Genomic DNA, 22500 nt, shown 5'->3' on the forward strand with positions numbered 1-22500 from the left:
CTACACTAAAAAAAGCTACTCAATTTTTTTTTAGATATATATAATTTTATATTTATTACATATTACAAACATAAAAACTTTTGCAAACACACTGTTCACTGACAAAATTTGGGGAGTATTATTTTGTGTGATAACTTATCTAAGTTTAATGTCTTGCAGTTATCATAGTTGGCAAGCTAACTTGGTAAGCTAACACTAACATTAATTGCATTTTCAGTATTTCTTGAAAATCTGATAGACTATCACTGAGTAAATACAGTAAAAAAAGCATACTTAAAAAAATCATTATTACTATAATAATTTGTTTAGGTATGCTTATTTCCATAATATCAATAATCCTAAAAGACTGTAAGGCTGTAAAAGGCTGTAAGGGTGTTGTAAAATATAAGAATAGAACAAAAACTCAAACTAAAAAATAGAGCTAGAACAAGTGCAACAATGTTGCATTAATTTATTTGACCTTGTCTAAAAGAGACATTATTAAAAAGCATCATTAAAAAACCAGCCTGATTATGACAACAGTACTTCATATGAAGACAGATTTATAGAGAATATAAAGGAGAAACACAGGACCAAGGATGGAACCTTGTGGTACCTCAAAAGTTACTGGAAATGAAGAAGAGCATTGTCTATCTAAGTCAACTAAACTTAAAAATAAAGTCATGTATTAAAGTTGTCCAATGACAAATTTAATTCTTTGTAAAAAAAAAAAATGATTTAATAATTTTCCACATATACCATTTGAAGAGAGCTTATATAAAAACCAGCAAGCCAGACCTTATTGAAAACCTTTGATATGTCAAAACCAATTAAACTTGTCTCCCTATTTCTAAGATTTGATATTAGAAGTTTGTTAATTGAAGATTCAAAGACCTTGCTAGAAACGATAAGAAGACTGATTGAATGATAGTTATGATTGGATGATAGTTATGATTGGATGATAGTTATGATTGAATGATAGTTATGATTGGATGATAGTTATGATTGAATGATAGTTATGATTGGATGATAGTTAGAGGGGTCAGAGCTATCTTTAGAGTTTTCAAAAATTGGAACATATACCATTTTAAAGGAAAACAAGATTCAGTTAAGCACTCGTTAAATAGTTTAAAAAGTAATAAAAAGAGGTCTGTAGAAGTAATCGTCTGACAATTATGTAATGACAGGAATATTTACAGGACCTGTAGAAGAGTTGAGGTGAGAAGCAACTGATTTATAAAACTATTAATCATAACAAAGTTATTATAAGGGAATACTCTAAATCTTTAGCAAGAATCTTCATATCTGAAATTTCATATCTGTTAGCTTAATTAAGCAACTTAAAAATAAAATTAAAAAATAAATACAACAAAGGCTGTAAATTTTGCTTATTTGTAAAAGTTATTTTTAAAAATTTAGAAGAGAACTAAAACTCAGATGTTGAACATGATTTATAAAACTATTAATCATAACAAAGTTATTATAAGGGAATACTCTAAATCTTTAGCAAGAATCTTCATATCTGAAATTTCATATCTGTTAGCTTAATAGTTGCATAATGTTTTAAATAATAAATTACAATACGTTGTTTGATGGAAGTCTTTATAAACGACATATAATCAGAGAGAGATAAACTAAGTAAATCAACTTGAACAGTCTGCAATCATTTCATTATCATAAACTTAGTTATAGGTGATTTCAACATATTTTATCTACATTTCATTTGCATTAGAAAACACATAAAAAAGGCATATCACTGAAAGCATACACAAGTAAAAAAAAAACACTATATTATCATAAGCTATAAGATTACAATTGAAATAAAATTCTAAATTTTTTAATTTTTTTATAAAAATTATTTGTCAAAACTTTAAATTTATAGCTTTATAAGATTCTTGACAAACAAAAGTTTATTTGAGGTTGAGATAGCAGTTCTATCAATTCTAACCAGTCATTGACCATTATTATTTTTCGTGCTGATTTTAACTGCCTGACCTTAAGTCAATAAATTTCCCAGAAAAACTCTAATTCAATATCATGTAAAACAGTACAGTTATTGAAGTTATGTAAGAGTAATTCTCATTTTTGGACAGAAATAAAATTTATTATGCCAGCAGAGTTAGTGTTTAATTCTGGCAACTATATATTTAACTATTTAATAATTCTGGCAATAAGATATTTATTTATGGCAATTAAACATTTCCAACAACCATGGGTTTATACAAAAAGTCCTGATTAAATTTCATCTGTATGATAAATATATCACCATTTGCCTTTGATTTGAAATGTGCATACAACATATTTGGTATAAACATTCTAGCAAATATGTCTGTTTGTGACATGACAATAAAGTAACTTTAGAAAAAAGAATTACAGGAAAATTTGACTTGATTATTAGTACAATATACATGTTAAAAATGGTGCAAACCGAATGTTACAGTATAAAATTGAAATGTGATGGAAGTGGCTTTGATGCTAACCAATCAAACACAATAATAGAGGATATAAAAACCCAGTTATTATCTTATTGCTCCTAGTTTGATATTTTTACAAAACACTTTGATTATCTGATTTTATGGTGAAAAACACTCATAAACCAGTATTCCTAAACATTGTTGGTCATATGAGCCACATTTAGAAGTTTTAGAAACTGTTTTTTAAAAAAAAAAAGAAAAAAAAAAGAATGATATCACTCCTTTGTGCTTGCTAGCAAACTGTTCACATCGCCCAAAGCCATTTGCTATGGGTGATTTTTTCCAAGTTAAAACTGTATGGCATAAAACTTTTGCTAACTTTTGCTTGGTGAGTAGATAAAAATAGAAATTAATTTTTCTTCTTTGAAAAATGCTGTTAATTTAAATTAGCTCATTATTTCATTATTTGAATTTTTTCATTTCATCCATATTATATGGCATACAAAAATTTAACACTTGAACTTTTTTTAATAATATCTTTAATAACCGATAATATTCTCATCAAAAACTCCAGATCAAGTGTCAAAATAATACTGATACAAATGCGAAAGCTTTTAGTTAATCAATAACTATTTATTATCAATAAGTTAACAAGTGATTTTATATTACGGTATGGTATTTATGTTATGCTAAAAATGTTTTTGTTTGGTAATACTTAAACAACTCTATAGATATTTAGTTGCGATATTTTAATGTAGCATATTTTAAAAATTGCAGACCTTATGTTACAAAAGTTACAAATACATAAAATATGCTCATCTTTATTAGTTCAAAAAAGTTAATGTCGATAAATATAAAAAGCAAATAAAAAGAATTATATGACGTCAAAAACTCTGTCACATGAATGCATTAAGCATTTTTTATTCATCACAGGGCCTGCATTCACCAACATAAATTAGATATAAGATATTTATTATAGGGTCGCTATGGAAATTGTAAAAAGAACAGTTTATAAAAACAGCAGTTACAAATGTTACACTTTGAAACTAAACACTAAAAGTAAAAATTTTAAAAATATATATTCTAAAAGAGTGTATTGTCTAGTTCACTTTTAATTAGAAAGTTCAACTTTTTTTTTTAAATAAACTTTTGTTCAATTATTAAATTTACAAACTTTTTTAAGTGAATGTTTACCTTGGTTTTTGGTATATGAGAGTCCTATTTATAAATGATTTTTCATCTTGTATTTTCTTAACCTAAAATTAAATCTGAATGTTTTAAAAAAGCATTATCATTTTATATATTAATGTTTATTCTTTCCTAATTATACACACACACATGTATGTATGTATGTATATATATATATATGTGTGTATATATATATATATATATATATATATATATATATATATATATATATATATATATATATATATATATATATATATATATATATCCCCTTATATCCAGAGTTGTTAACAAGGCCAAAAATAGCAAGGTCAAGTCCGAAAATAGCAAGGTCAAGGCCACATGTTTTAAGGCTAAGGCCAAGACCAAAGCCAAAAGTTTCAAGGCCAAGGCTAAGAATTTCAAGACCAAGATCAAGGACAAAAGTTTCAAGGCCTTCCAAAACATTTTTAAAGCCAAAGACTAAAATTTTGGCCTTACATTAAAGTCAATTGTTAACAAAACTGCAGGTAGCAAGTGCTGTGACTATAAAACCACATGTTGTGAAATTATATCAAGGTTACGCACAGACTTTGACGAAGTAAGAACTTATATTTGGAAATAATATGTCAGCCAAAAACAAAAACACATAAAAATAAAAAAATAAAGCTTTTAATTCTTTATTTTTATGTATTTTTGTGCTTAATGCAAACACCTAATATTAACATCTTTTAATTAAAAATATGTTGATATTAGTTGCTAGCGTTTTTAAAAGTTTTAAAAAATTTTAAAAGCATTAACTATCACTATAGCCTAAACGGCATTGCTACATTTAAGAAACATCAAACTTTCAAGCAACACATCAGACATACAAGATCTATGAAGGCACATTATAAATTCACTCTGACAAAAGAAACGCTTGACAGGAGCTGACATTGCAGGGACACAGAAATACTTGTCAAATATATATATCTAATTTTTGAATATTGCTTCATTATGTACAGTTTTTTTAACGAAAACTCTTTTTGATTAGATTCTAGTGATTTATTCGTTCAAGATAGTTTGTCAAAACTATTTTGTTTGTAAAACATGATTTTTGTAAATAATATGCAAAAAGGCTACTTTATTTTTTAGTAAAGAGCTTTTAAATCTGAGGTGTAATACTATTTTTAGTAATGTCAAAGCAACTTCTGGTGTTGTTCTTGAGCAAATCTTTTATATTTAAGGAACCAAACTATTTAAACTGTTGCTTATTTGTTCAAATTTGGATTTTATAAAAAAAAAATTATAAAAAAAAACTCTATAAAAACTACATTATTAACAACTTTTTCAAACAGATTTAGATAAGTTGAATAAAAACAGTATAAATAGATAAAAAAAAATTAATAATAAATTATAACTTAAATATAATAAAAACTATTTTAATTAAAAAAAAACCTATAAAATTCTGTTTTTAATTTTAAGAAAAATACACGTATTTAAATCTTTTTAAAATGTTTTAACTAATAAAAAAAACATCAAAAAAACATGTGGCATACTATATGGATGTATTAAATTCCCGTTAACCAATCATGTCATTAATTGTAGTTTTAAAATGGCTAGCCAAAAATAGCAATTTAAACAGTGACATAAAACACAAAATTAAGTTCTAATGCTTTTAAGTAAACAAAAATGACTCTTGTAAACAAAATCAACTGTAATACAATTTTTAAAATGCCAACACGAAAGAAAGTTCTGAAATTATTAAGAGAAGGTGGAAGACCAAGGCCAAAATGTTCAAGACCAAGAGCAAGGCCTTAATTTTTGGTCCTAAGGCAAGGCCAAGACCAAGGCCAAGGACTAACAACTCTGCTTATAAGACATGTACCAGAAAAAATCTGCGCATGTTCTTATGTGGTGTTTACGGAAACGGTGCATCATTTTAAGTAGCTAATTGTTTTAAAATGTCATTGTATTAGTGTTATTTAAAATTTAAACAACTCTGTTATCAAAACAATTAGTTAATTGAAATGTCATCAAATCAAGATAAAAAGCAAGAAAAATTTTTGCATTTTCTCTTTGAAACTCCTTTTGTATCAAACAAAACGTTTTCTAAAGAGTTGCAGATTGCTTTGAGAACAGTGCAGAGTGTTGTGAAACAATTTAAGTACACTGGTACAATCAAAAGGAAATCAGGAAGTGGAAGAAAATTGTTTTGTTAGACGAGATCTTGGTAAAAAAGTGAAAGATGCCTTAGACAGAAAACCTGAGATTTCTGTTCGAACTTTAGCGAATAAATTTAAGACAAGTGCTTCCGCTATACAAAGAGTAATGAGAAATTGTGGCTATAAATCTTATAAAAAGAAAAAAATTCCTTGTCGTGAAGAAAAGCAAGAAAATTTCACAATTTGTTGTTCAAAGCTATAAAAAATTATGCGCCAAAAAATCTTGTTTGATTATTGACGATGAAACTTATTGTGCTGCATATTTCCGATCTCTTCCAGGACACCAATATTATTCAGTAAATAATCGCAAGAAACTGAATTCCAATTATAAATGCATTGGAACGCAAAAATTTGCTGAAAAATTCTTAGTTTGGCAAGCAATTTGTGAATGTGGTGAAAGAAGCTATTGTTTTGTGATTACAGGAACAATTAACACCAAAAAACTACATAAAAGAATGCCTCAAGAAATTTCTTTTGCCATTTGGGCTCTTGTCAAAAGAAAACTAAGGTTCAATGTAAAAGAAGCCAAAAACATTAAAGACATCAAAAATAAATGAATTAGAGCTACCAAGAAAGTTCAGCCGAAGACTGTGCAAAAAGCTAATGTCGATTGTAAAACGCAAAGTGCGTGCGTTCTTACATACAAAACTTCACAAACTTTCTTAAGTGAAATTTAAGAATATTAATATATGTACTTTCAAAATATATATAACATTCATTATTGAAGTACAATAGTTAAATAAATATTCTTTTAAATGTTCGCACAGATTTTTTCTGGTACATGTCTTATCGTAGTCGAAAGAAATTTTTATGGTAAAAAAAAGTCTCTTCCAACAACATTTAAGCGACTTCAACAATTAAACTACATTTTAATGTCGCCTGAAAGTTAAAACAATTAAAATAATGCTAAAGTATATTAAGTTTAACTGTTTTTTAAAAAACCGCAGTAATAATGACTAGAAAGTTTTTTGAATTAATAGTGTTTTTGTTTTTTTATTGTTTTTAAAACATGCGTAGAGTGTTGCTACATCGACTATCTTATAGCCTGCTGCAACAAGGAAGTGCTGCTACATCAACTATCTTATAGCCTGCTGCTACAAGGGAATGCTGCTGCATCGACTATCTTATAGCCTGCTGCAACAAGGAAGAGCTGCTACATTGATTGAAGGTTTGGTTTGGGCAAGCAATCATTATCATTAAAAAAAAAAAAAAAAACAACTTTATTCAAGTTTTTAAACTTTTTCTGATCTGGTTTATTAGTGTTCTCTTTAAAACAACAGTTTATGGAAGAAACTTTTCAACTACTATGCAAGACTCTATATATATATATATATATATATATATATATATATATATATATATATATATACACACACACACACACACACTTACATAAATTGTTAGTTTTTAGAGTACCGAAGGTAAAAATGATTCTTTTGACAACAAATTACATCGCTTTTAATTACTTTTAACTTTTTATTTTTTTTAAATGTTTGTTTTTATTTATTTAATCTTTTATACTGTTTTTATTTTTTAATCTTATTTTATTTTACATTATTATTCTTTTTTCTTTACTTTATATAACTATTAGATCAAGAATTCCTTAGCTCAAAATTTGTTTTAATTCATTTTTTGCCTAAATAAATTACTTGTTGGAACTTTCATCAAAAAATTTAGGAATCTCAACATGTTTTATGTTTGGAGTTCCGTTAAAACATTTTATGTGTTTAAAGTTACTTTTGAATGTACTTTAGATTTTTGAAATTGGGGATACTTGAAAAGTCTTGTATAATGTAAATAAATTAAGTTTACAAGAAATATAAAAAATTTAATTAAGTTTAGACAAAAAAAGTAAAAATAAAAATCTTTATACGTTCTCTGAATCCATTGAATTGTCAAGTAAAGAAGATACAAAACGTTGATTCTCTGGAAAAAAAAAAAAATTACAAAAAAAAACTGTATATATAACAGTATAGTAAAAAAATAATAATTAAAAAACAGTATATTTATAGTATATCCAATGAATTCTCTATGGTATATCTAATGTATTCTCTAAAGTATATCTAATGCATTCTCTATAAAATATCAAATGTATTCTCTATAGTATATCTAATGTATTCTCCATAGAATATCAAATTTATTCTCTATAGCATATCTAATAAATTCTTTATAGTATTTTATTTTACTTTTTTTAATAATTATAAACTCTTATTGTGTTTATACAAACTAAGAGGTAATAAGTATAAAAAATAAAATAAATTAAAAAGAAATAAAAATTATATAAAAACTAAAAAAAAACAACAAAGTAAACAAAAAAATTAATAAGAATACATCCTAGTTGCTCTTTAAACTACATTAAAAAATTTATAATACAAGTATACAAGAAAGAAATAATGTAACTAAAAAATGTTTCATATAAAAAAAATTTAGGTTATATAAAACAATTTCATATGCTACAAAAATATTAAATACAAAAAGTCATTTTTTTTTAATGGTCAAAAAAAAAAGAAAAAAATTAAAAAACTTTATAGCCCACCCTAATCATAAAACCAATTTGTCATAAAGGGTACTTTTTGCAAAACTGGATAATAATAAAAAATCAATATTAATCACCTGCATTACTTGCTACATCTTTGTGTCTTGGTGTACAATCTTCATCATCATTAAATAATTTCTCTCTCCACAAACCATGACCCTATATATAAACTGTATAAACTATTATTGCAATTAAATCTTGATACTTGCTACTACTTGATACTTGCTACTACTTGATACTTGCTACTACTTGTTAGAACAAAAAGCAATTAAAATCTTTCTAGTATTAAAAAGGATGTTAGAACTGTGCTAAAATAAATAAAAATTCTTAAAACATTTCAAATCTTATACTAGGTGGGATGACAGACTTAGAAAATAAAAGAAAGTCTAGATTTTCTTTAACATATACTGCAGTGGTATAGTGGTAAGGCACTCACCTCATAAACAAGAAGTTCCATGTTTGATCCCCGCCACACCCCTGGTAGTACAGTGTTTAATTTGATTCTTTGCAGCAGCCTTGTTTTTCAAGGTTAATATTTTGGAGTTATAAAGCTGAGAGAGGGTTGTAACCACAACTAAAGTAGCCTCCTTGACTTTAGTGGCCTTCTCGGCCTTGGTGAGGTGAATTGACATTAAAAAAAAGTCAATTGTAGGGGGAATAAAAAAAGATAAATAGTACACCTTTACTGTTATAAGGTTATAATGTATTTAATAAATAGTACACCTTTATTGTTTATTGCATCTTGCACAGGATGTCAAAAAATTTTGAAACCGTTTAAAATAAACACTGCAACTGTTCCAAAAAAAATTTTCTATTTAATTCTAACCTCAATACTTGCTTTAGATAATCAACATTAGTCCATGTTAAAGCTTAGTACTGTAGAATCTTGATAAATTTCAGTTATAATTTTTTCAATAGGTTTAAAATAACGAAAATAGCATCTTATCTATGTCAGACACTAAACTTCCAGGATCATGACTTAAACTGGGGTATTGGGTTCTAAAGATTTCTTACACATCAGAAAGTAACTTAGATTTTGTCACAACAATGTACCATTTTGTAGAGACAAAATCTACTAAATGTAGAAAAAAAATGTATGAAATATTTTTCTAAAACCACATTAAGTGCTTACATTAAATTTCTGAAATCACTCTTTTTCATAATCAAAAGGGTAAAATAAATTAACTTGCAGTATACTTTACTAAAACATTGCCATATCAAGATTATCATTTAACAAACTAGTCTTTAAATTGCCATCAGTTCTTTTTAAATTAAATTTATTGTTATTTTTTTGCTTTCATTATTTTCTTCTGCTTTTCTTTTCATTCCTTTCATTTTGAGAACATTAAAGTCTTTTATTTGGCTAATGTTTTTTTTTTCCAGCTCAGTCATTAGTTATAAGTCTTAAAGAAGTTGAGCTGACAATGATTCCAATAATTGTCTTTATTTACAATACTTTATGTATGAATAAATTCCAAATGTCATCAATCACAAGCTCTGAAAGCTGTCTAGTAAGTTTAAAACTGAGATTTGAAATTTTTTTTTCAAATCTAGAACTAAAAAGCAAAAAGTTCAAAACCTGATATTTAATGGACAATTTTTAGTAAAAGTGGGTGTGCAAAAACAAAACTATTTCTGGAGAAAGATAAATACTATGAAAGATTTTGAAGGCATTTAGCCAAACTATTTCCAACATCAGCATTAAACTCATCCATTTAATAATAAAAAACAAAATGATTAGAACAAAATGTTTTAAACTTTGGATACAAAGAAGAATAACAAACAGCAACAATAAAGAATTTTTCTATTTCATTGTTATTAGTGAAAAAATATACAAGACAAATGCCATTAATCTTGCTAAGACATCGTCCAAGCTGATGAATTTTAAATACTTTAAACTTTACAGATTCAATACAGTGAACGCTCTATATAAGCAACTTATTTCAACCAATTTCAATAAAAAAGTTTCTTATTGGGAAAAGTTGCTTATAGGGGAAAAAGGAGTGAAAAAATACTTATTGTCTGGAACATATTTTTACTTATTTCTTTTACTAAACTGTGTAGAATAAAAAAATTCAGTTTTATTTTGCAAAAGAAATCATTTTATTATTATTATCATAAGTGTAGTTATTAATTATATTTCAAAAAAAAAAAGAGTAAACAATCAAATTTTGAGAAATCTTTGATTTAGTACAGCACTTATTGCCAAAATAAACAAGAAAAATTACATATATTTGTTCATGATATTTTCTCTTATTATTCGCAGTCGTTTTCTTTTGCCCATTCTATTACCAAATTAAAAGAATTTATAATATCATTGATGTTTTTATTGGAGTCATCCAACTTTTTTTCATTTTCTTCAACAGGAGTAATTTCACTTTCTACTTCAGGATTTTCTTCAAGGTTAAATGGATGATTTGCCTCGCTTGTTCCACTTGCCCACTCCATAATTTCAGTATCTGCTAAATTACAATTGTTACATATCAAATTATAATCTTATTGTATTAAATTTCATCACTTGATGAAAAAAATGTTTAAATGAATTTTGTATAACTGACACAGAAATTTCATTCCATGCCTGCACCACTAAATAAACATTTATATTTTTCAGTAGTGAAACTATTTCATCTTCTGCACCTAAGGCTGAAAAACATGCAAGTAGATGTTTGCAATAGCGTTGTTTTAGTGCTTTTATCACATTTTGATCTAGTGTTGCAATAATAGTGTGTTATTAGGGGGGAAAAACTTTAAAATTCCGGTTACCAGTAAAATTATTTTCAGACCCATAGCAAGTTGAATTATCTACTAAGAGAAGGGTTTTTATGGGAAGGTTTTTAGATTCCAAGTGTTGAGTTACTAAAGGAATGAATATATCATTATACCAGTTGCTAAAAAGTGTATAGGCTTGCCAAGCACTTATGGATAATTTGTATATACTGGCAAATCCATATTTTTGAAGCAACCAAGAGATTTTGATTTTCCAATAATCATTAAATCTAATTTACGCGTACCTGTAGCATTTACGCACGACATAATTGTTACTCTTTCCTTTATTGCATTTCTTCCAGCAGCGGATTTTTTAAAATTTGTATTACACTTTTATTGGGCAAGCTTTTATAGACAAGACCAGTTTCGCCTCATTTATGTATATGTTCAGGCAAAAAGCCATTTTGAGCAATATAATTTTTAAATTTATTTATAAATAATTTAGCTAGCTCCACATTGCAAGACACACTCTCTCCACAAACAGACAAAATCGATATACAGTGGCGTTTTTTTAAATTTTGTTAACCATCTATCAATTGCTACAAATGTTTCAGGTTTATTATCTAATCTATTTACTTCCAGTGCTTTTAATTTTATCATTTCATTTGGAACTAAATCATTTAATTGACGCCGCTCTAAGAACCAAGAAAACACTGTATCATTGATTTCACTGTATCATCGATTTCACTATTCATAAAAATTGTTTTAGAGCCATTAAGCTTTAAATTTTATTGTCTTCATTTGTTTAATCTTATTCTGATTCATATACGTTTTGGATTCTTCTAAATTTTCTTTATTTTCTTTTACTCTTCTTATTGTAGATTTAGCAACTTTATATTCGTTACCAATGTCCTTTGTTTTCTTAGCATTTTCAATGTCCTTTAAAATAGATATTTTAAAGAAATTGAACGTCTTTTTTTTTTCTTCTGATTTATCTGATTTTATGGTTAAATTTAAAGCACAAAAATATCAATTAATTTATTAACAGAAAATAACAGAATTCAAGTAACTATTCTATTTAACAGAAATTCACTTCAATACTGGCAACACAAAACACAAACATATTCCAATAACATAATTTTTTACAATTTGAGGTTATGTTGTTGTGAACAGCTGATTTTACTTCTGAATTAGCCTAAACTTAATTCAAACATTTAGCTTTAAAAAAAAAAGGTTATACAGAACAGTTGAACTAAAAAAAGTTGCTTGTATAAAGGTTGCTTATAAATGTTGCTTATAGAGAGGTTGCTTATATAGAGCATTCACTGTACCAAGATAAAAAGTGAAATATTTTATCAGCTAATTAAAATCATTTCAAGGAATTTCGTACTTCAGAAATATATACTTCCAAAAAATAAAAATTATATACTTTCCAAAAAAAGCATATATCCAAATATTGATGCTTATTTTAAGAAAACCAATTTTCTTCAAATTTTAATAACAGAAATCTTTGTCATAAAGTGTTAACCAGCCTTATGTTGCGGCATAACACAGTATTCCCAAACTAACTAAAATTCCAAAAAGTCAAAAAATTATAAAAATTGTTTTAGTGCCATTAAGCTTAAAATGTTATGTTAAATTGACAATACATACTTTAATTACAACAAAACTATATTATATAATATTTAAATCGATTCAAAATGAGGCCTCTGCAATAGTTTTAGTAATTAAATATAAGTTATTGTTAAGAATTTATATTAAACTACCACTAATCAAAGATTTTTTAAACTTTTAGATTAACGTATGTAAACAATTCAAATTTTAACAATATTTTTTATTTAAAAAAAAAATAATACAATATTGGGTTTTTAAAACAAATTCGCTCACAACATGGCAACAAGCAACCTTGCAAAGTAAATTTTTGCAAGTTGAAAATAAATAAACATTAATTAATTTAAAAAAAAAACTAAAAAAGGAAGAATTTGCAGAAGACTTAAAGTTATGCAAATTGTGTCAGAAAAAAATGAAGACAAGCGAGAATTCCAAAGCACCAATGTTTACAGAAAAAATTAGATGAAACTTTTTTGTGCATGAAGGAATAATTACAGTCAAAGGATGAATGCTGAATGACTAATAACCCATGATTGATCGAATGATGTGACAAGTGAAATTAGCTCGCTTAAGCAGAAACCATGGTAACCATTTGTAGAAAAGAAAAAGAGTTGCAAACTCATGACGATGAGACAGAGGCTCAAACTAAGCAGCAGGTCCAAACAACATTTACAATTCATTTTTGAGTCTTGTCTAAAAGAAAGAAAACCTTGTTACTATCATTGTTAGTAATAATAGTATTTCACAGAAATGTAATTTCACATGAAACAACCTCAAATCACAACAGTCTAAAGAAATTGAGCAGTGATTGAATATTTAAAATAAAACTTACAACTGCTTTAAAACCTTATTCTTCTTTTAAATCAAGTCAATTAAATACTCTAAACTCTTGGAAATACTCATAACTCTTTAACACACATATTTATATAAAATTAAAGACAAAGATGTTTAAAACTAATAACAATTAATATAAACCACTTATAGTTTTAAGTTTAATTTTAAAATAAAACAAAAAACTCTTATAACATATTTTAAATATATCTTTTTATCATTATTTTTATAACCAACTAAACAATTTTAATAAATTATTTTTTAAAGTTTCCCCCTAAAAAAAATTGGATTTTCATGTTTTGTACAATGTGCAAATTCCTTTAGTATTAATTTTCATCAGTTGATTTTATAATTAACGCACAGTTTTTTCGAACCTTTAGTAATTATTATTTTCACTTTTTTAAACAAACCATAAATTGAAATATGTAAGTTTTGACTTACTATTTTTACGGTCATAAATTTATTGTTTTGTTTTTTCATAAATTTTCACAATATGATAAATTAACTCTTTTATTAAAGCAGTGTTCATGGTTTTTAATGAGAATGATAAAACTGAGAATTTGAAGCCTCACCATATGAGCTGTTTATTTTGAAAGTGGCATAAGTCAACTTTTCAAAAAAAATCAAACTATTGATAACAATAACTACACGAAATTATTTATACTAATAAAAATTTAAGTATCCTGAGACAACAATTACAAGTAAATCTTCTCGACGATTGGCAACAATGTTTTTAAACATGTTAAAGCAAAAACCTTTAGAAATCTCTGTCTAAAAACAAAGTGACTTATGCCACTTCCAAAATAAACAGCTCATATAATGCCCCATTCAATTAAACATAGAACAGCTTATATAATGCACCTTTCAATTAAACATAGAACAGCTTATATAATGCACCATTCAATTAAACATAGAACAGCTTATATAATGCACCATTCAATTAAACATAGAACAGGTCATATAATGCACCATTCAATTAAACATAGAACAGCTTATATAATGCACCTTTCAATTAAACATAGAACAGCTTATATAATGCACCTTTCAATTAAACATAGAACAGCTCATGCACCATAGAACCTTTTAATTAAAAACTAATGAAGTTTTTTATGCAGAAAAATTGATTTTTTATTAATAACTTTAATCCAAAAAATAAAAAAATGAAATAAGAGTGGTTGAAATTTATTTTTGTTTTTTAAAACTGCTCCAAAACTTATTTTGATTTTGCTAACAAAACTTCTAAAAATGTAATCAAGATTCCTGCTTATAAAACTGCTGAAAAAATTCCTACTTAAAGAATTTGTTTTTTGGTACGTTTCTATTTAAAAAATTGAAAATGTTTTAACAAGCTTCAAAATATCTTAACAACAATTAGTGTTTCAAAAAATTAAACTAATGGTAACTAATGGTAACAAACACCAATAACAATAACAATACCAACAACAATAGCCCAGATTTAGAAAAGTTATCTACATCTACACAATGTATATTAATAAACAAGCAATGTTTTCCAAAAAAAAAAAAAAAAAAAACACTCTGCAGCATTTTTAGTTTTATTCTACAATTGATTTTTACTACATATCTTAGGCAAGTAATTATACTTACATTGATACTATCATTAAAATATTTCTAAAATTAACTTTTAAAACATTTAATCAAAAAAAAAAGAATACATAAAAAATATATATATTATATATACTCAAAAATATAATAAAAATAAAAAGTATAATAATAAATAATAAAAACAAAAGATGAAAAACCCTGTAGAAAAATAAAATATTTTACAAATTTAAAGAAAAAAAAGCTAGTAACTAAAGTATTCAAGATACTGCAGCTATTGTAAAAACAAATATAAATTTGGAAAATATTATATTTCTTTCTATTACAATAAAAAAACTTAACAAACCTTTAAAGCAAATCTGTGGAAAAATAAACCCAATAAAAGCAAAAGATCGCACACTGAGCTTGAATTTCTCTCAATTCCTATAATACGTGCTGAACAAAGGGGATTATTTGTTGGTGGATTGCAACTATTAAATGACGCATTTGGAAATTGAAACTGGAAGATGTATTTGACAACAATAACTAACTGAACATAAGTAATTATTACGATCCAAAACCGCTTACTAGGGCGAGGGATTGAAAGCATTCCCCAAAGGAACACAAAAAAAGGAAGTGGCATTGATAAAACTGATGCATAACACATATGATTAACAATCATCAGGGTATAACATAGCAAGTTAGAATTTGCTAATAAAGCATAATAAAATGACATCATAAAACCATAATTATGAGAATCATCAACTTGCTCTGAAAACACCTTATTATTTTCCAAAAGTGACCAAGTATCATTTTCATTTTGCAAACTACTAGATGACTCTTCAGTTACCTATATAAATAGTCATTAATAACAACAAAGCAACAACACTATTTTAATTAAATATAACAATTTAGTTTAATAAATAACAAATTAATAGTTAAATAAAATAACTAAAAAATACTTTTATCTTGTAACTATTTGTTTTTAGAACATAAAAAAGATATATAAAAATGTAATATTTACTGATTGTTGAATGGCATTTTTCTCCTCATTTAGAGTATTTTTAGAAGAGATTGTAGAAGAATGTTTGTTCATTTCTAAAGTTAATTGTGCAGCAATACTTCTATAATCACTAGAGGAGTCGTCCATTATTTTTTTTATCGAGTTCATGCCAGTCTTAAAAACTTCTTTTATATAGGTAAAGCCATAGACAATTGACTTTTTAAAGGAAGAAGTTTCTTCTTTAGGACTACCACTAACAATATTTGATTCATTTGGTTCTTCATGTACAGATATGGATTCAACTAAAAAAAAATTAATATAAAAAAAAAGAGAGTAAAAGTGGTGTGAAACAATAAAGTGTATGACGAATGAATGTCTATGAACAATGATATTTAAAGGTTTACACTAAAAAAACAAAGTGTATGAAGAATATAGACTTACGAATAACTACATTTAAAGATGTAAACTATAATAACAAAGTGTAGGAAGAATGTACACTTATGAACAAGTATATTAATTTATTTATAATTTAGTATTTAAGGGATTCTATCTGTTGACCAGCTTTGCACCCCTTCTTCATCTATTAGGCTGGTGTAGATGCATTTATAATACATTGTTTCCAGTTTAGGATGTAAAATTCTGGATTTTCTTGACTTATTGCATGTGTTTTGCTTGTGTAGGAGATATTAGAATGAGTTGCTGATGACTAGGCAACTCATTCTATTATCTCCTAATAAAGGTACAACTCTAAAACTTAGTTTCATGGTTCTGAGGCCAGCTGGTAATCAGGTTTCCCAAACTCTGTGGCAGCTCTTAGAGAGGCTAATTCCTTCAACTTATGTAAAATATTAGAGTACTAACAGTGCCATGTTGCATATGGATAGTGTCCCTGTTTGTACTTTTTGAGTGCATTGTCAAGGCCAAATTTTAAAGTCCATTTGTTACAGCTAAGGGTTTATTAAAAGTAATTAAGATTTCACTTGGACCATTTATCTTCTATATCTTGTGGTCAAGGCAACGTACCTGTTAATGTCTTGCAGAAGTGTTTTTCGGAGCTGTTGCCTATACTTTCAAAACTATTTAACAAGTGCTTATCAGAGTCTTTGTTTACCAGCCTGCTGAAGCATGGTATCTGTTATCCCTATTTTCAAAAATTCTGGAGACCGATCTGACTTGTTTAACTACCATCCCATTAGTCATCTTCCTATCATAATCATGAGTCTCTCTCAATTCTTTAAATTAGAAAAACGAACCTTTATGAATAAGGCTGCTGCGCAGAGAAACAAGTTTATTCATTTGAATTTCTAGTTCATATTTGAAGTTCAATCAAACTTCAGTTACTTCCTCATATTTTCCAGCCTTCTTTTTCCTATTTCTCATTGACATTTTTAATTATAAAAAATATCACTATTAAATTTTAAATAAATCAATACATTTAGGTTTAACGTGAAATTTTTTTTTCTATTACAGTCCTTAAAATTATGTTAAAAATCAAAATAAATAATTTTCAAAATAATTTGAAATTTTTTTTTTATAAATTATTAAATAACATTAAATAAAATATATTTAATATAAAGTTAAAGTAGAAAATTATACTAATTTTCAATATCACTAAACAAAAAAAAATTAACAGATACGAAATAAAAATTTACCCAATGAAGCCCAAAATTACCCAAAAAAAACCCATTGGGCCTGGTTGTTTTTTTTAAAAAAAAAAAAGGTTTTTGCCAACTCTGTTTGGAGAGGACATTTAAGCTTAAAATAGATCTAACTTCTGCTGCAGCATTGGGCTCTCAGTGGCTTATGAACATTAACTCAGATAAAACTTAAATTTTTCAGCTAACCATTATTGCAACAATCTAGATCTTCCTATATTTATGAATGGTAATTTACTCAATGAGTCATTTACACTTCATCTTCTAGAATTAACTCTTACATCTGATTTTTTTGGAAATCATAAATCAAATCCAATGCAAAATTAGGATCTGCATCTCTTTATTTTTATCAAATCCATCTTGTCTGGAATACTGATACCGGATCTTCAAATATAATGCCCTTTCTCTTTTAGATAAGGTGCAAAAACAAATTTTAAACATAGTTAGACCTGCTCTTGCAGCCAACTTTCAACAATTGTGACATTGTCATAATGTAAATAATAAGTCATAATAACAAAAAAGTGTATAAAAAATGTATCCCATTTAATAAGTATATTTAAAGGTGAACACTGTAACAATAAGGTGTATGAATATCTACATCTATGAATAAGTATATTTAAAGGTGTACACTATAACATAAAAGCGTATTTTCTCCTAAAGTATACCTCCTAAAGTAAACCTCAAAAGAACCATAATTTTATAAGCCTGTGTCTAGAGATGCAGAGTCCAGAGTTCCTATTTTATCCAGAAGTCTAAAGACTCAGAAGTCCATAAAAATTTTGGGACATAAAAAAGGACATGGTCTTGTCACAAAGCACTGGCAAAGAGCATTTTACCGCAATAAAACCATTTTATGTAATAACATAATTGTGTGTATTGTTTTTTTAACTTGTAAGAACCCAAACTATGTGCATGCCAAAAATAATGCACATAATTTAACATTGACATGTTAGTCAAGGTATTGACTAACATAATAATATATTATTATGGCTAATTATGTCTTAAAAAATTTGTTTTCGCTATACTCTGCTGACAAAATGCCGAATTCTTATTTTAATAATGAAAAATTCAAATAAAAGTGTTATGATTTAGATGCAGAAAACTATTAAATCAACAGGACGAAAGCCATGAATTTAACAAAACAAGTTAATAAAATTTAAAATTGTCTGTAATTTTGTGCTGTCAAACTAACAAGCTCGAGAATTGTTAAAAAACGTACTAACTAGGTCTAACTAGGTCACAAAGAAGCCAAAAAATGATTATAAAAATACCTCAATGAATAAATAAAAATTCTTTTGCACAACAATTCCTTTTACAGAAGGACTTACTATGAATTCGACATGTTAAAAAGAATAACAGGAAACATTACAAAATTTTGTTTTAACAACATGATAAGTTTATAACTAGTTATGATAAAAATTATCCTAACTATGTTTACACGGGTTGTTATACAAGTAATTAATTTTATGAAGAGCATATAATAGAAAGCAAATGACAAAAATATTCTTTCTTTATATTCATGTTTGCTATTTATTCGCTTGCAACAATCTTGACCAGTAATGGCCACTAACTATGCATCAGAAACAGTCTACAATCATTTTGATTGTACAAATAAAATTTTGAATGGATTTAAAGCAGTATGCTTCAAATGTCTTGTACCCAAAAAAAGTAAAAGTAACGAGTTTGTGCAGTAAAGAAACTACATGTGCCACAAAAGCTCACATAAACAATCTTATACAACACTTATCTAGAAAACACCCAGAACTCCTCATAATATTAAAAAAAGAAAAATTAGAAAAAAAAGAAGAAAAGAATAAGAAGCAAAAGTATATAGCCATTAAAAGCAGTACTTCAAAGCAATCTATATTAAGGTGTTTTGTAATGCAGCAATTAAATTTCCAAATAACAAATGAGTTATTAGAAGCCTTAAGCCAATTTGATCATACATTCAACAATTTTTTGTTCAGACAAACAATCTTCTCTTGAAAATATCTTCCAAGTAATTCAATGAAATCCAAGAAATTACCATTATGTGGGGTATATAAAACATCACTACTTCCTCGAAATGCCAAATTATGCTCTGATAAATATAGAATACACGCAACTATTCATTCGCAAACACATTTTAAAAGCTATGTTACATTTTTAATTATTTTTCATGTTCTATGTCAATAGTTTTTCCAAGTTTAAAATTATTTTTCAGCTGTAACAATTTGTACATGGCTTGTAAATGGTGTTCTGATCTTTTGTGACTTTGCATTCGCAAACTAAAATGTGCCCAACCATTTAAAAAGAGAGCAGCAGGTATTTGATAAAAATAATTTACATGCATAACAGAATGCAGAGTCCTTGGTTTTGGAATATAATAACCACTTTCATTTGTGCTGTTCCCCATTCGTTAATTTTCTTAAATAATAGCATGCAGAAAAACTTCAATTATTATAATCTTTCAGAAAATCATAATTTTTCACTTGCATTACGCCATTTTGTATAATCGTCATTCTAATTTTATCACTTATATTTTCAGGCCAGGATCATTGGTAGTAATACTAGCTATATCACCTTCGTCAATATCTTGATTGTTTTGAAACTGGAAACTTTTCACTGATTCATCTTGTTTATTTGATATTAATGAGAAGTCTTCCATGTTTACGTTTCCCTCTGCTTCATTAACATTTTCCTTTTGTTGAATTGTCGTATCCATGCTTTCACCATCATTAAGGATGGTACTTGGTATATGATAATTATTATTAATTTCTTGCACCTTTTCTGGTTTTAAAATTTTTGCTAGACTGTCTCTTCGTTTTGCTGCAGCTTCTTCACTTTTGTTTTTTCTTTTTTTCAATTTATCATAGCCACACGTATACTTTCGTCCAGCATCTCTTTCCCTAGAAGCCATTTTTGGAACTTTCTAAAGACCATTTTGGCTATTATAAAAAACAACACCATAAAATTTTTTTAAATTTATAAAAAATTTAAAACATTAAAAAATTAGAACGTTTTTTTAATCATAAATTGTAAATAAAGAACGTTTTTTTATTTATAAAAACAGAATACTTTTAGTCGAAAATTATAAAAATAGAAAATTTTTATCATAAATTATAAAATTAGAACACTTTTAGAGGAATGTCAAAAAGGTTGTTTTTTAATCAAAAAAATAAGGTTTTCTTTTCTTTTATTGTATACGAAATACACAATATGGTTCAAAAAACACATATGCATGTGTGCATGCGTTTTTTAAACATTATTACTTGGTCAATAATATAGATGTTTTTCACATAAATCGAAAAAAATAAGCCAACTTTGTTATGTCTGATTTTAAGTCAAAATGCAATGGACCTTTCCAAGCGCAGTGCCTTCGGAATCACGGGGCCTTGTGTGACAGCACTGCTTGCACCCCCCTTTAGCTGGCTCTGTATATATATATATATATATATATATATATATATATATATATATATATATATATATATATATATATATATATATATATATGTATATATATATATATATATATATATATATATATATATATATATATATATATATATATATATATATATATATATATATATATATATATGTATATATGTATATATATGTATTAATAAAATAAAATTCATAAGAGAAAATTATAACGGTACCCTGTCACTTTTCTAGCATTTTCTCAGATGCAAAATTCCAGATAATAAAAACCACATATTTAATTTAAGAATAAAAATTCTGGAGTCTGGAGTTGGAGTCTATGATTTTTGAGTTAGGAGTCCCAAAAAATCGATGGAACTCCGCATCCCTGCGTGGGTCACAAAAGAATCAGAATTTTATAAAAATTTTGAACTTTACAATCTTTTTTACTAAAGTTAAAATACTTTAAAAGAAAAATATTTTTTTATAAAAGAATGGAACCTAGCATGTAATCAAGGATCATGCTGTGTGAGCTTTTTCAAAAAGTATTAGCATAAGTAAAAAATTAGATAATGTACACAGATAATGTGTAAGTAAAGTATACATAACTAGTAAAGTATATAGCTGGAAAAAAAAAGTTAAAAATATTATAGGATTTAAAGAGGAAATATTTATTAGAAATATTCTAATTTATCATATATATAAATATAATAAGAATATATTTAAAATGTTCTGTTGGAAATAAGTTGGTAATAAACCTAGTAAACATTTTTTTTTTAAACTATTATAAAAATTTTCAAAAAAAAAAAAAAAATTTTAATTTATAAAACTTAAGATTCCATACAAAACAAGAAGCTAGTTTTAAGATGAAATTGCAAAAAATAAAATTCATACTATTTTCTGGCAAAAAACTATTAAATTCATCATCTTGACTTGTATCTTCTTTCCTACTACAATCCATTGCTACAGGTTCAGATGCAAGCAAGGAACATTGAAGCAAATCTTCTTCAAACCCTTCCTCATTATTAACTTTGGTTTCAGATTCACTATCTGAATCTTCAAACAAGTAGTAATCGCCAGAATATATTGCTAGTAAAACAAATCTTATTAAATACACCAAAAATAATAAATTAAAGCCTCAAATAATGAAAAAAGCCTCAAATAAACTAAAAGTAATGTCAAAACTAAAAATATTTACAAGAAATAAAAATAAAGACAACTGTTACCTTCATAATGGGATAATGGTTCTCTAGCTTTTAGATTAAGTTTTGCTAATCGATTCTTGAGTTTTGAAACTCTAATTCAAAACAAATATTTTAACTATAAGTATATAAGTAAATTAAAATTTGTAAATTAAAAGTAAAATTTTGAAAATTACTTGTTTTTTATAGAACACATCATCTGCTCATCCCTCTGAATTGATTGAACCAAATGGACTTCTAATCTTTCT

The 22500-nt window shown here is 26.5% G+C and overlaps 1 protein-coding gene across 2 annotated transcripts in view; it reads right to left on the reverse strand.

Moving 5' to 3' along the window:
* LOC136072017 (piezo-type mechanosensitive ion channel component 2-like) overlaps nt 1–22500 on the reverse strand; it is a 169344-nt gene that overhangs the window by 18772 nt on the left and 128072 nt on the right. For both annotated transcript variants that reach the window (XR_010644242.1, XM_065819887.1), the window contains exons 23-30: nt 22429–22500; nt 22277–22347; nt 21945–22139; nt 16012–16292; nt 15355–15837; nt 8378–8459; nt 7638–7690; nt 3588–3649 (exon numbers count right to left, since the gene is read on the reverse strand). The exon at nt 22429–22500 is cut by the window's right edge and continues 18 nt beyond it. Coding sequence is in view for 1 of the 2 variants with exons in the window: in XM_065819887.1 (XP_065675959.1) it covers nt 3588–3649; nt 7638–7690; nt 8378–8459; nt 15355–15837; nt 16012–16292; nt 21945–22139; nt 22277–22347; nt 22429–22500 (1299 nt within the window). In the remaining variant the exon portion in view is untranslated. The remainder of the gene's footprint in view (nt 1–3587; nt 3650–7637; nt 7691–8377; nt 8460–15354; nt 15838–16011; nt 16293–21944; nt 22140–22276; nt 22348–22428) is intronic.

Source organism: Hydra vulgaris, chromosome 15 (assembly GCF_038396675.1).
Source record: "Hydra vulgaris chromosome 15, alternate assembly HydraT2T_AEP".
Lineage (NCBI taxonomy): Eukaryota > Metazoa > Cnidaria > Hydrozoa > Anthoathecata > Hydridae > Hydra > Hydra vulgaris.